Below are 14,948 nucleotides of genomic sequence, written 5' to 3'. Positions count from 1 at the left end.
CCAGTCATGCCACGGCAAAGGAGCTATAGAATCTTGTTTTGTCTTACTGGTCTCTTCCCTGGAATGAATTTGACAAGCTTTTAGTTATTTGTGGTAAAGCAGGTAAATGAGAATCAGACCCTCTACAATGGTAGCAGGGAGTGTTGGAAGTAACAGTTTTTAAGAGGCATAAAGATACAAACAGACAGGAGTTATGACCAGAAACTAATCTTCTTGCTTGAATACAATCTACCTCATCATAGCTGCAAAGGCATTGTGCAAGAAAAGAGATGCATGCTGTGTGTTTCTTTTCACACAGATGTCATGAAGGCAACAGATTTTTCCAGCTGAGGCCACAGCTACATTAAACATAATAAATTTGAGAGATCTGGCACTAGAGAGCTTTTGTCTTCCAAGGCACTGACAATTTGGTAAGGCCCCTCCTATGTGCTCTGTTCCAGCTGGCCCTGACTCCTGTGCCTGTCTAGGGCTCTCAAAATCAGCTCCAAAATATGCCAGACAAATAACTTAATCCTGAAGATGCAAACAACAGGGACTACAAGGCAAATTCTCTAGAAATCACAGAACAACAAAAGATAATGAGAAACATCATGTGACAGCCTTATCCCTACAAGAGAACTCTAAATGTCCAAGCAGTTTCACCAGCCCTACAAAATTCACTAAGACACGAGTCCAGTGAGCTATCTGAACTTCATTTCAGTTCATTCTTAAAGATGGTCAACATTCAAATAGCCAAGAAATCGACATCCTGTCGAATCCTCATGAGGGACATGAGCAAGAGCATTTTATAAGCAGGATAGATCCATGCTACAGAGAGAGTCCTTTTCCTAGGTCCCAGCTCCATGGGATATAATTTCAGCTGAGCACAACTGGCTCCATCATCCTGTGTATTAGTCAGTGCTTAGTTATGGCAGCGTGGTCTGCCAGAGGTACACTGTCAGCACACCAACTTCCTCACTCAGAGCTGAGTCACATCTCTTCAAGCAATGGGGCCAACCCATGTCAGCCAAGCTACACCACTATGCTTTGCTGACAGGAAGATGGAAGCATCAAGGATTTATAAACCAAAGCACTACCACATTTTACCAAGTGAACAGATAATGAACAAGCACCAAGCAGTCCTTAGTAGGGTTGAGCTATTGCCCAAAAAAATACACATTTCTGAGAAACCAGACTTTACAGGAAGCCAGACAGAGTGCAGATTTCTAACAGGATTTACAGACTACAGCCATCACAGGAAAAAAAAACCAAAACAAAACACGATGATGAACACAGTTTCTCAGTCATTTTTTGTTCTCTAAATCCCAAATAAAAGATTTTCACACAAAACAGTGAGATGGGGCAGAACATTATTGCAGGCCACCACCCAGAGAGAGACTGTAACATAAGTCTAACTTCCAGGTCTACCCTTCCAGCTCCTTGTCCTGCTTTGTGCCATTCCCCAGAGGTATGACTGCAGTGTAACCTGGTACTGGTGCTGTAGAAAAGGGTACTTGGACCCACGCCCACAAAAGCAGCATACATTCCAAAATCAATTTGAGAGTACTTAGCATGTAGACTGAATCCATATGAAGCTGGGTCAATAAAAGACAACTCCATGTAATTTTACCCAGGCCTTTTATCCAATTAAATCCAACTACTGCATAACACTGTTTACTGAATGACATTCAGCACAGCCTTGCTGCAGACCCACCTAGTAACTCATAAGAAAATCTAAAAAAATCTTAGATAAATGTATGATCCAGTTATCACTGCCTTCCAACAGAGGGTCAGTACAGAAGTTGATAGCAGAGAGCTTTCTCAGAGTAAGACAGACAATACAAGAGCTATTGGCAGCTGCAGGGGCACAAGCACCCCTGCACAGCATGGCCATGCAGAAAAAGCACAATGTTCAAGCAGCACTGGGCACACAAGTCCTTTCTGAAAGGTGGTTTCAGAAAACACCCAGGTGAAACACATCAATATAATCAGCAGCACCTCTTATAACTCTAGCCAACACCAGCAAGAACAAAGCCACACCCAGTGACAGGGGCTCACTGTCATCACAGGGAGAGCTTGGAAACAAGAAAAGCCACAGAGAGACTACTTTATGCCAGAATATTTGCTCTCCAATACTGGCACATGGGACTTGTTACATGCAATTGGTGGCCAGTAGTACCAGGAGATGAAAAACCTAAAATACATCTTGATATCTAGAAGACAGAATCTCCTCCTTGGGGTGTCCAATGCACTCAGTAAGCAGAGTCCCCTTAAGCACGTGTGCCATTGCTATACTTTGGGCCCAGTGCATCAACACCTGCAGGTCAGAGCTTCTTGCTTTATCATATTATTACCCATAGACCTTAACACTTAAACAAGTACTTCTTCCATTGCCAATACCTGTGCATCACTAATTACTTCTGCATTTCAATGTATTTACTGGCAAATACAGACTTACAATTCTATCAAGTTCTTGCTGACAAAGAGCTGTAGTCTAATTTGTTGTTGCTTTAGCCTCAAACTATAGGCTTATGGAGGTGTTTTGCTCTCTTGACACCAGAATGAAGTTGGATGAGAAATTATATCCACCAGGATATTTCAGGAAGTGCAAAGTGACAAAACATTTCCTCAGAGGCCAAGATTTGAGGGCTGCAAGAGCTTCCAAAAGTATGTGAGCTTGCAGAACTCTGTAGCTTGGGTCATACAAAGTAGTAGATACATCATAAAGAACCTTGCAGTAGCAATATGAATTATGCTTAGAGAAGAAAAAGGATAACATCACCTGCCTGAATGTCATCCTTTTACAATGTAAAAAACAGTGGCTACCATTCTGTCACCTGTAATAAATGACATTATTAATAACTTCATTAACTGAAATTAATTAAATGGGACATAATAGTCACCTTTACAGAAAACATCCATGGGTTATTACTGTTGTAGCTGATAACACACAAAACCTCTTCATCAATTGGGTTGATTATGCTCCCCAGCAGAAAGAGCTAACAGTCCAGAAGTAGTAGCTATGGACTGAGCAAGTTTTAGTAAAAGCAGGGTCTCCATTTGAAGCCAGAGTCTGCAAAAATTCACAGCCTGTACTGTGCTAACCCACCTTAATCTGCAACCCTCATCAACATAGCCCTTTTTTTTATCTTACCCTTAACTGAAGAGCATTTCACCACAGTAAATTCTGAGAAACATCAATTCTGACTCCTTGTACTGCTGCTCTCACAACAGGCAAGAAAGATTTTGTGCAATGCTCATCCATATGAACTACCAAAACAATCCACTTGCTTGTTGTCGTGGAGACAATTCCAGATTCAGTTTGGGAACAGAAGGATCTTCCTCTTGAAGGCTGTTCAACCCTGCCTCTATCTTCACCAGGAGAATCTGAAGTCCATCCAGCTCAAAAGTCCAGAAATGACCAGACTACCCCAGTCAATTTTACACTGGGAGGACAACAGCTTCTTGAAGCATGAAAGGGAAGGGCTGAAGCTACAAACCATGAGGTGCAAGCACAGACACTATCAGAGCACAAAGCTGAAAGGACTAGAAATATGTTGAGGGGAGACATCAACTTTCTTCTGCATACACAGTCCAGAACGGAAGGGAACATCCCACCACCAGTGTAGGAGAACATGACTGCCATCATGTCAGGGGCCTTGCACACATTAGCCAAAGAATGTCTCTCAGAAAATGGATAGTAAGATTCTGAAAAAAGAGTTGCTAATTTGTTTTTAACACTGATGGCAACTCTTCTTCTCCCTGGTAAGCTGTTCCATTGTTCAAATAAACCTCAATGACTATGAGGTTTTTTTCATATTTCAAGGGGAATTGTGTTAAATCTCAGCTTCCAACTGGAAAATCTTACGACCCTAAACAAGACCTAAACCCCTTGTCAGCAGGTATTACCCACATTTAAGCATTTGTATAGAAATTACTTACCATCTCCTAACATCTGTTTTTAATAAGCTGAGTAAATAATGTACCTAATATCTTAGCAAGTTAAAAAAAAAAATCACTCACCTTCCAAGTCCTAGTTTATTTCTTTTAGTCTTAAACTGATCTCAGAACTGAATAAAATTATGGAGTCACAGTCTTTTCAATTTGGAACATGAGCAAGATCACATCCCTCCTTCAACCTGATAAGCCCTTTGAATTATTGAAGCAACTATCTTCAACAATCACTGGTACTCTCCCAAATCAGTGTTTTCCAAAGAAAGCTTTCCATCTCAGGAGCACGGTCCAGTTCCCATGTACTCGGTGCTCTGCAATGAGCTGCATCAAACACGTTTTTGTTGGATTTATCATCAGTCAACCAGGCATATCTACTCATTCTCTAACAGTAACCTTATCTGTCACTTTCCTCCTCCTCAAATAGTTTTCTAACTGCAAATCTTACTGGCAAAGTTTTAATAGTACCATCTCCATGGGCTGATACAGATACTAAACAAGACAGCAATGGAAACAGATCCCTGGGGAAATTGACAATAGAAACAGTCTTGATCACAGCTATCTCCCAAGTAACTACTACTTTTTATTATCTATCATTAGAGGTTTTTAATCCCTCTAATGTGTGTTGTGCTTGAGATAAGTACTATTTTTCTTAAAATTTGGTCACTTGGAGAAATTCAATTGGTTGAGCAATGTTTCACTCTATCAGTATTGCTTTGTACAATCTTGTCAAAATAGACAAGACAGCATTTGTCTGCAAAGATGTATATTACAAAGTTCTGCTAAATAGATACCAGCATGTTTTTTTCAGATTCTAATAAGCTTCTCTAAAATGTTCCAAAATTATTTTTATCTTGGATCAACATACAGATAAATAGTTCTCAGCTCTTTGGGTCATCCCTTTTAAGTTTTTTAAAATAGTGAATCTTGGTGGGCGTGTTCCACCCTTCTGCAACTCCCCTAGCTTACAAGAATTGCCTTAAAAAATTAGTATTGATGAATAATGAACTCCTTGCTTTGGCTATTATTGTTGGACATACCTTATCTAGATCTGCTGTTTTTCAAATATTAGTGAGTACTGTCTCATCCTTCTCTGTTATTAATTATGTAGAAAACCAGATAAGGTAAAAATAACCCCTCTTAAATTCTAAACACAATCAGTTGGGGGTTGTTTTTGCCCTGTTTCATGTTTTGTTTTGCTGTTGTTTGTGGGGTTTTTCCCCAAAAACACACAACTACCTCCAGATTTTATACTGTACCCATACACAGACCTTTTATCTTTGCATGTAAAAAACCTGATGGGTTCTCTAAACTTAGGTCACCAGTATCTCCATGACTAGCGCATTTCATTTCTCACCTACTTCTTTGCTGAAGTTTGCACCTATATTCACTGCTATTTACTTCCTCCTCCTTGCCTAAAGTGCAGAATGTTTTGAGTTTTATTACCACAGTTTCCCCAACTGTGGAGTCATGCTTTCCTGGCCATCAGTATGATGCTGCTGAATACTTTATGGCTTCCATTAATACTTCCCTTTTAAAGGTACCTTCCTGGGCAGTTATCCTGCCAATTGTTTAAACTCCAAGAAACAGACTATTCTAAAGCTCCTTTCAGTGCTGCCTGATGCCATATTCTGTTTGCACAAAGCAAATACAGACAAATAACAATCACCGGTACCTAGGCAACGGTGGGACTTCAGGTCAGCTATTAACTCTTCTTTATCTGCAAGAACAAGGTCAACTATTGATTTATTCCACAGTGGGTGCAGAACTGTGTGCATTAAAAAACTACCAAATCCTTCTAGAAGCTTTCTGGAAGTCTTTTCATTGGCCTCATGAAATGTAAAGTAAATATTACCTGTTTTAAGCAGACCATCTCCCTGCAAGATGCATATATATAAAGGAAATCCTCAGTCTTTTCCTGAGGATATCTCAAGGACCTGTTAGAAACACATTATGGCTGAGAGACCGTCGGAACCCAAATAATTTGAAATTGTTAAGAAATCCTTACGAGTGCAGCTCTGCCAAATGGTGCAGGTTTAGAAAGCATTATGTAATATGCATTTAATCACACATGGGACAACATGTCTCAAGTCCACCTCTACTCAAGTCTGGACAAAAGCATTAGATATTTTCTGTGCCCCAGGACTGGGCTGACCTCTTGCATGCTGTTCCATCCTTGAGGGGACTTCTTTACTCCCTCCCTACCATCACATTTATTTCTTCCTCCATGGCTTTACTGTCTACCCAATTTCTCTCTTTGTACAGTAGCTTGGGAAAATCACTCCAGGCAAGGATTTTGAGTCTCTCAGATATGACGTTGAGGAGATGTGACCTGACACACAGAAGGGAGAGGGAGAAGATGGGGGTTACAGGCTAGTCACAGCTGAAGACTCAGACAACCATGAGTCCCCTTTAGGAGTAAGGGTAGGTTTCAGTGAGTCACCCAAAGGAAAGCATCCTGATTCTGAAAAAGAAATAGGAGCAAGCAGGATTCAGAGAACATGCTCTCCTGCTCGAGGCTATGAGCATGCTGAGAGAGGCAGCACTGAAAGAAAAGGGAAGATGTGCAAGAATCATTCATTATTTCCTTGGCAAAGTAGCAAAGTTCTCTATTACAGAAAAATGGCACTTGGGGTGTCATGTGTCCTAGAAGATGAACGCTCTGCTGGCAGGCATAACTCTCAGCAACCACAGGGCCAGGTGAACTACCAAAAGGTTTTACAAGGAATATATCATTTACCCAGTTAAAATCACATCAATGTGCTGGAACTTTAGATCATATTTAGAGAAAAAATAAACACCAGAGGAACACCCAAAACCAATTCATATAGCATTATTCCCCATCCCTCCTATGCACAAAAATGGCACCATGTAGGCCCAAAAAAGGAGAAGAAATCTTAAAGCAAGTAGTTAGAGTGCATTTTCTACAAGTCACTTCTTAGGACAGCAGTTAATTTAAACTGCCTAGACGTCTCAACCTGCAAAGCATAGGCAAGAGCCACCAAGACAGGGATGTCCTCGTAATTCCATCTCACCCATGTCTCCCACACCAGGAGCACATGGCAGAAAAGCATCAAGGTGAACAAGTGTGAAAAGGGCTAGCTGTCAATTAAGCACCAGTCCCAGGAGAAGGGACAGCAATGGGGAACACTTTAGGTAAGTGACGCAGCTCCCAGGAGAGGGGAGCAGCCGTGGCACAGAGCAGGACGTGATAAATACAGACTGGAGCAGGTGGTCCAAGAACTGGCTGTGATTTCAGCAAGCATTTGTCCAAACAGGACAGAACTGCCTGCTGCACAGCCCTGCAACAGCAAGAAGCAGGCTGGAAAAACCACAAAGCACAGCAGAAGATTCAGCAATCAGAGATTGCCAGATGAGTTTAATTCTGAAAACATTCCCACAGGCATCAAGAGTATAACAATAATCTAGGTATGAACAACATGGAAGCAAACCCAGGCCTCTTGCAACAGAATCACAGATCCATGGCTTTGGCTGGGAATTGACTCCAGAGGTCATTTGGTGCATCCCCTGCTCACAGCAGGTGCAATGAGATCTTTGTGGCCAGGTTGTGTCCAGTCAAGTCAGATGCCATCAAGGATAGAGGCTCCACAACCCATCTGGGCAACATGTTCCACTATTTTAGCATCCTCACAAAAAAACCTAACATTTTCCCATTATCTAATTGATAAATCAAAGGCAGAGAGGCCCTGGAAAGAGACCTAGACAAATGAGAGGGTTGGGCAATCACCAACCATATGAAATTTAACAAGGACAAGTGCCAGATTCTGCACCTGGCATGGGGCAACCTGGGATGTCCTGACAGATTGGAAAATGAGATGCTGGAGAACAGTGCTGCAGAAAGGGACTGGGGGGCCTGGTTGATGGAAAGTTGAGTATGATGAAAGGCCTGAAAATTCACTCTTGTTGAATACATTAACATTTCCCTCAGCCCATTTCTTCAGCCTGGCCAGGTCCCTCTGAATAGCAGCCTTGCCTTTCTGCATTTTGACGACTGTTTTATTCCTTTTGGACTGTCCAAGCTACAGACAGATAAGCCAAATTCTTCTCTCATTTACAGCATTGAAGTCCATGAATTAGACACATTTACAATACTGCACCACTACTCTGCATGTGAGCATGTGCCTTTGTGCAGGCATACACACCCACACCAGAGATGGCTCAGGAGATGCAACAACTGAAACAGAAATACTGCAGAATTTGGAGAAGCAGCTGCTGTAAGTGAGGACCAAGGTATACACCCTAAGCCTAAAGTGACAAGAGCTTTGGGCTTTCCTGACTTCCATTCACTGGACTGCACCTTAAAAAGGCAGCAGCTGTTAACTTCATAAATAATAATAAATATTTCTGAAGACTTTAAAACATGCCATCAACCCCGGATCATATTATATCAACAAGTCAAATACTCCCTGATGATGATATGACATATAGATGACTTCACCTGAAGGTTAGGTCATGAGACATCTAGCTCATTTATCCATGTTCACATGGACAGAGTCACCATGTGAACTCACATAAACAAATTCTTCCTCAAAGAGCTTATAAATCAAGAATCATGAATAGCATCCAAGGATTAGGGAAGACAAACTATGTGGTCAAAAGCAATGGAAGGTATATCATACACAATATAAAATACCATCTGACTTGCACTAGCTTTTCCACATGCAATCACTGCTTGGCAAATTGTCTGCAGCCATCTTTCATCACAGAAATAGAACATGAGGAAAGAAATACTTCAACATGCTTCTAATGCAACTGAAAAACAGAGCTTTGCAAGTCAGTGTTTAATCCTGGCCTTTACTCAGAAATAAGGTAAGGTTTCATTTTGGTTTGGTTTTTTTTTCCCAAACCAATTACAGTTACAGTGAACACTGCTGCTCAGAGAAGCTTTGGGTTGCCGCAAGCAGTGGTGTATGCCCCATCCCTGGAGGTGTTCATAGCCAGGCTGGATTGAGCTTTAAACACACCTAGTGAAAGATGTACCAGTCCATGGCAGGGGTGTTTGAACTGAATGATCTTTCAGGTCCCTTCCAACCCAAACCATTTTATGTTTCTCTGAACATCTTAATAGGAAGACCATTGTTATAGTTCTCATGTGTATTAACCAGCTAAGTTAAACACTACCAATTGTTCTACTCCTGCAAATATATTATAGTGTGCTGACTAAACTGAGGGGGAAGGGCTTTTCATTCACACAAATACACAGCGCCAGGTGTCCCACCTGTGGAGGAGGAGAATCTGCCATGCCTGAAGAGGTGCTCATAACTTACCCCAAACATCTGCCGAAGGTCAGGATCTCGAAAGCGGAAGGGAATGTTAGACACATGAAGTCGTTTTGGAGTGGATTTGCTCTCAGTATTCTCACTGCTCTGTGTCTGTGATTGCTGTCCATCTGTCTGTGCCCCTCCTTCTGTCTGCTGAAATCAGAAAAGACAAAAGTGTGAGCATGAGCAGAAATCACACAATTTCCTTTCATGTGTCTTGTCTGCCCCTTCTAAGGTATCAGCACTGCACTTGCAATGGAGCCATCTAGCACCTGGCAATTATTTTGATAAACCCAGTAGCACTTAACAATCGATCTGTTGTTCTTCCCCTCCCTTTCCATGAGTAAACACTAATGAGATCTCAGCCTCCCTCCCCTCCTATCACCTTCCAGCTTAGTAGATTTGTCTTTGGTTTTCTTAAATTGCTTCTCTCTTTTAGCCCATTCTTCCTCACTTCAGCCGCTACCATATGAAAGCTCTAATGAAGAGACGGATCTCTCATATCCTGGAGCTGGGAGGTAGCACCACCACTCTAATCTCATGTGGCAGGATGTTCATGCAATCATCAAAATCCCACAGCTGAAGTGGCAGCTCTTCACTGGGCCAATACCAGAAGTGCATCCCGAGGCATAACGGCATCTGCTCTGTCAAGCTCCCTTCAGAGAAACATTACCCTAAAAGAAGGTCTATAATTAAATGGTAAAATCCATATAGGAACAGCTTACGGATGTCTCTGATTAACTTTTTGCATACATTTAAGTGAGCCCAGGAACAGGAAACAGTCATCACCACTGCAAGATTTAGAAAAACTCCAAGTCCTGCTTTTTGCTACCAATTCCACAGCTAAGAAAGGCAATTTGCTCCACTGCTCTCAAGTGCTGACTGGCATGGCAAAGAGAGGTCAAGGGGTACACCAGGGGTATTTGCTCACAGAAAAAGTACAAGAAGCAGGCAGAGGGAAAAGGGAGATCTGTGTGCCAGACGAGAGTCCTAATGCCTGCACAGAGATTACTGGCAGGAGAAAAGTAGGGAACAGAACCTCAGCTGCTTGTGTGAGCTTAGACTGAAAAGAGCTAAAATTTGAGCACAGCACCAGATATAAAGGCAAAGCCCCTTTGCAAAATGGCTTGATGAGAAAATAGCATTTTTCACACTTTAGTCAGAAAGATGACCTCAAAACCTCAGAGCCACAGAACAAAGCAGACTACAATTTAGTCGGTTTTATTGCTCTTGTCCCTTTCCAACTGCATTCACTGACAGGCCAAGGTATTCAAAGAGCACCCACCCACTCACTCTGTCTCCTGCTGCTTGCCTCAGACTCCCAGGAGTTAAGCTTTGACTACCCGTGTGATGCACTTTAAAGTGTCATTTCAACTCTTTAGATGCCAACCTGACTTCCTCCTTAACCCATCAAGTAAAAAGAAGTCCTACAATAAGGCAAGGACTGTAATTGCTAAGAGTCAGTCTTTTTAAGGCACTTCCAAGAAAACATGTGGGCCTTAAAGATGTAAGGGCTGAGGTTTTTGCTGGTTTGGGTCCTTCTTTCCTCCTGTTTTAAATATGCAATTTGTGTACCAAAGATGAAAGAAACCTGAGGGGAGTTGCCCACACCAATTCCCCAACCACTGACTGGACTTGCTAGGTTGCTCTGCACATAATTCAGTATACAACACTTCACAAACATTTGGAAACATGTCTTCACAGACAAACTCAATTGGCAACACTAGGAAAATATCTTCTGCCTAGAAATACCACTTAAAGATATGACCTTGAACTCGCATATTGATTACAAGGCAAGTGTATATACAAAGACAAGAGCAAGCAAACAGTGAGCACTGGGGTCTTGCCATGCTGAACAGAGCAGTGACAGCTTTCCATTTCATTTCAGTAGAGCTGGGCATGCAACACAAAACATGTTTGATCTGGTTAACATAAATTATCTCTGATAGGAAGAATGACAACGCTGCCCTGACAAATATGTCTACTTCACATAGCTGTGCAAGTCTCAGGAGAGATCTTGTAGAATGAAGCATTTTTATTTGTCTAAGACTCAATCACCCCCCAAACATCAAATTTTGGAGAAAAATTTCAGAAACTTCCTTTTGATCTTATCCAAAAGCTGTCCCCTGCATGTTCGACCTCTTCTCCTTCCCTCACCTCTATGACAAAAAGGCTCTCCAAACTCAGAGAGTACACCCTAGGGGAGGAATCAATGAAGCTGGCTTGCAATTAAATCACACCAAGCTACTTAGTGGTTTTATTTTTATGCCTCCATCAGAGTCCTCTGCTCCTCAGGGCAAATTTGTCCAAGAAGGACAAAGCACAGGAGTAGCTTATCTATCACCACTGCATACAACACCTGCAAGTAAGTACTCCAAAGTAACTCCCAAAAATCACCAATACTCCTGCTAAAAGGGACAGCTACATTAAAATATAGGTTGCACAGGAGTGGATCTGGTGTTTCCAGAGGGGAGGAAGCCAGAATGTTGTTTGCACTCCTCTCCCATCCATTTTCTCCCAGGCAGAGGGCAGAACTCCTTTACCAAGGGTGCAATGTATCATGTACAGTGGCCTGCTCAAAAGCACTCACAGCTGTTCCCGCATATGGCAGAGAGCTGCTGCCACACAGGAGTCATTCTGCAGCACATGAGACGTGCACAGTGAGACAAATGCTTCAAAGAGAAGAAATGATAGAAGGAAAAAGGGATCTTGGTCCACTCTTACGTTTTTAACTCCACTGAGAGACTCCAAACACTTTTCATACTTTCACATAGCCTAATTTTTCAGTAGTAGTATAAAATTAAATATCTTATTCTCTATGCTGTAGCTCCCTCATCTGTATCATTCATGACCCTAAGGTAAGATTTGAACTTTCCACCACTGTAACATTAGCTCGGTACATTTGTCCACTGCCACACATTCAACTACAACGTAAATGAAAAAACCAGTCTCTTCAGATCTTTTTTTTTTTTTCCTTTTACAGTTATTCCTTGGCTTAATTCATTAGGAAGGAGATGAAAGGAAGGGCCTGGAGCCTTTTCTCAGGCACCACACAACAGAGCCCGGCAGCTGTGCTACCCTGACCAAACCAGATGATGAAAGCCCTCATTTCACCAAGTGCTCACTCCCCACCTTGACTCCTTCCCCACAGGGCGTTCAAGCTCCTGGCCTCGTGTCAGCACTTCCCAGTGAAGAAAGAGACCTCTCCCTTCTCCAGAGAGCCAGCCCAGAAGGGCACTAATACACATTCCCTAGGTCCCAATGCCTCTCATCAGGCAATGCAAACATGCTGCAGCAAAGGTCTCACACTCAGGAACAGTACTGGATTCACTGCACCTCCTCAGCACAGCCTGTGTACCATGCACTGATGCAGGTGATAATGCCATTCATGCCTGCACAGGAACGCTCTGAGCTCTGCTCAAGGTCACTGAGAAGCACATCAGAGCTCTGGACAGCAAAGCATGTGCTTCACTTTTAACTCCTTGCTGCCTGTGCCCCTAGGTCAGCTTCTCTTACACCTGCCAGCAGCAAGGAAACCCTAAGCAAGAAGAGGCAGCTGCAAAGAAAAGCACAGATTACACTTGTGCACAGAGCCATGTAAAAGGGGAGGAGGACACCTGGAAACATGAGAGTGTTCCAAAAGGTTTGGGGGCAGCTCTACAACCACCTTCCCACCTCTCAACTGGTCTCTATCCTAATGCAAGTGAACAAGCAATTGCTGAGGATTTGCCCTCAGCAGCAGGGAGGCAGGGCTCCAGCCTCACCTGAGCTCCAAGCAGATCTCATCTGTGTGGCGAGACAGAGGATGCCTCCCCGGCAAGGCAGACATGGTGCAACACACCAACACAGAGATTATTAATACCCAGCACATTCTGTTTCCATCTCCTACTTGCTTCTAGAACTGGAACCGCTTCAGATCCAAGTTCCAGACAAACAAAAACCAACCCCCCATTCTCTCCCCCAGGAAGCAGGCGGTCCAAAAACTTTGTGAATCATACTGAGGAGGTTAAGAGCCATAAATCATTGCAAAGAAAATATTTACAAAATACAAACTGTAACTAATAACTATATTTAAAAGGGGATTTGGGTGGCTTACAAAATCTAGGAGACAGACTGTGCTCACTCCACTGCTCCTCAATCACTCTTGGATCCAAAAAAAGCCAAAACCAAACATCCAACCTTGTTTGGATCAAGAGCTTGAAGAACTGTGGAGACAAGGACCGAAAGCAACAACTGGGAGAAGGCAATCTTCCCACAATGAAGCAGAGCACAGATAATGTAGAAAAATCTCTACAACTTCTAGTGAAGAACCTGTGTCAAAAAAACCAGTCACTCACAAATGAACAGATACCCACTGAGGAGGTTTCATGGCAAAACAAGAAAAGAATTAGGCTCTAGACACAGAATCTATCTCCTTCCCCACCACACCCTACTAACGTCGGTTTGAGGTCCCACACATCCAATAGCAAATGCCATGGGAACTTTAGCTGCTTAAACACTTGTTCAGCAGACAGAAGACCTTATGGCTAATTATCACCTTTCAACATCACTTTTCAACATTAATTTTACATTTATATCCATGTACTTGGTTTTCAGAGATGCCAGCAGTCCTATATTAAAAAAAATTGGGCACTACTTACTGGCACAATTAACTATCATCCAAAATATTCTGTATACTAAAAAAACAGAACCAAAAATTCTAAGAACATACCAATTAACTGCTATAAGGCTTTTTACTATTTTTCACACAGTCAGGTGAATTTGTGGCATATTTTTTCTGATATATATTTTTTGTAAGTCACCTATTTTCAGACATTAGGAAGGTTAAGTAATTTTATTCACTTTCCTCATTACAGACATACCTCACAGAACACAAACCTAACATAGGAAAGCACATAGGGAGCTTTGCTGTGCTGCACAATACCTCTGACGTGTCCAGTAACATTTTCAACTCAAAGATGGCTACTTCTAACCAGAAATTCTTTAGTGCTTTTTCTTTTCCCTCTCAATCAAGTGGTGAAATGGAGCCCCCTGAAAGGCCTGCTCTGCTGGTCAGATTGTCAAATCTTTTGTGAGCAGTTCCAGCCCATTCCTCACAAAACAGGGATGCTCTGACAAGGTGAAAGAGAGAGCAAAATTTCCCAAGCTAGTGGTCAACCACTCCATCAACAGTGGCAGAAGAACTGTCACACAGTGACAGACTTAAGATCCATCCATCCCATTATCTTGTTTCTAACAGCAGCCAAATGTTTGGCATCTGTGGAAGGACACCAGAACTGGGCAAATGCTCCCTGACTTTCCTCCAGCAAACTAAGCCAGCTGATGTCTCAACTTGCAAAGCATCCCATGGACAAGAGCTGCAATGCTAATTTCTTCATTATATGAAAAAATAAGTAGTAAACCCTGCTCTTTTTTCCATACATGGCAGCCAGTTCTTTCCCACTTGCATCCTAGTAAGTGAAAATGGGAAAGCTCCATATTTTAGTCACCTTACCAAACAATCTTCTATGTACTTGTCATATACTTTTAGTCCTGACAGGTCTTTCTGTAAGTGAAGATTTCATTTCTTCGCATAAAAAACCTGCGACATCCCTTTCATCATCACTTTTATCCTTCCCTGTACTTCTGCTAGATCTGCTAAAACCTTCGAGAGATAAGCAGAATTACCACAGCTATATACTCTAACGTAATGGTATTTGTTGATTTATTTCCTATTTCTCATTTCAAATCTGCCTC

General features: G+C 42.2%; 1 protein-coding gene across 10 annotated transcripts in view; it reads right to left on the bottom strand.

Annotated features, from left to right (window-relative positions):
- RBFOX2 (RNA binding fox-1 homolog 2) overlaps positions 1-14,948 on the bottom strand; it is a 164,089-nt gene that overhangs the window by 35,012 nt on the left and 114,129 nt on the right. For all 10 annotated transcript variants that reach the window (XM_064702484.1, XM_064702488.1, XM_064702480.1 and 7 more), the window contains one exon: positions 9,219-9,365. In XM_064702484.1, coding sequence (XP_064558554.1) covers positions 9,219-9,365 — 147 coding nt within the window. The remainder of the gene's footprint in view (positions 1-9,218; positions 9,366-14,948) is intronic.

The sequence above is a fragment of the Zonotrichia leucophrys genome, chromosome 1A (genome assembly GCF_028769735.1).
Source record: "Zonotrichia leucophrys gambelii isolate GWCS_2022_RI chromosome 1A, RI_Zleu_2.0, whole genome shotgun sequence".
In the NCBI taxonomy this organism is placed as follows: domain Eukaryota; kingdom Metazoa; phylum Chordata; class Aves; order Passeriformes; family Passerellidae; genus Zonotrichia; species Zonotrichia leucophrys.
The sequence above is the reverse complement of the archived record's forward strand: the minus strand, read 5'-3'. Positions and strand labels throughout refer to the sequence as shown.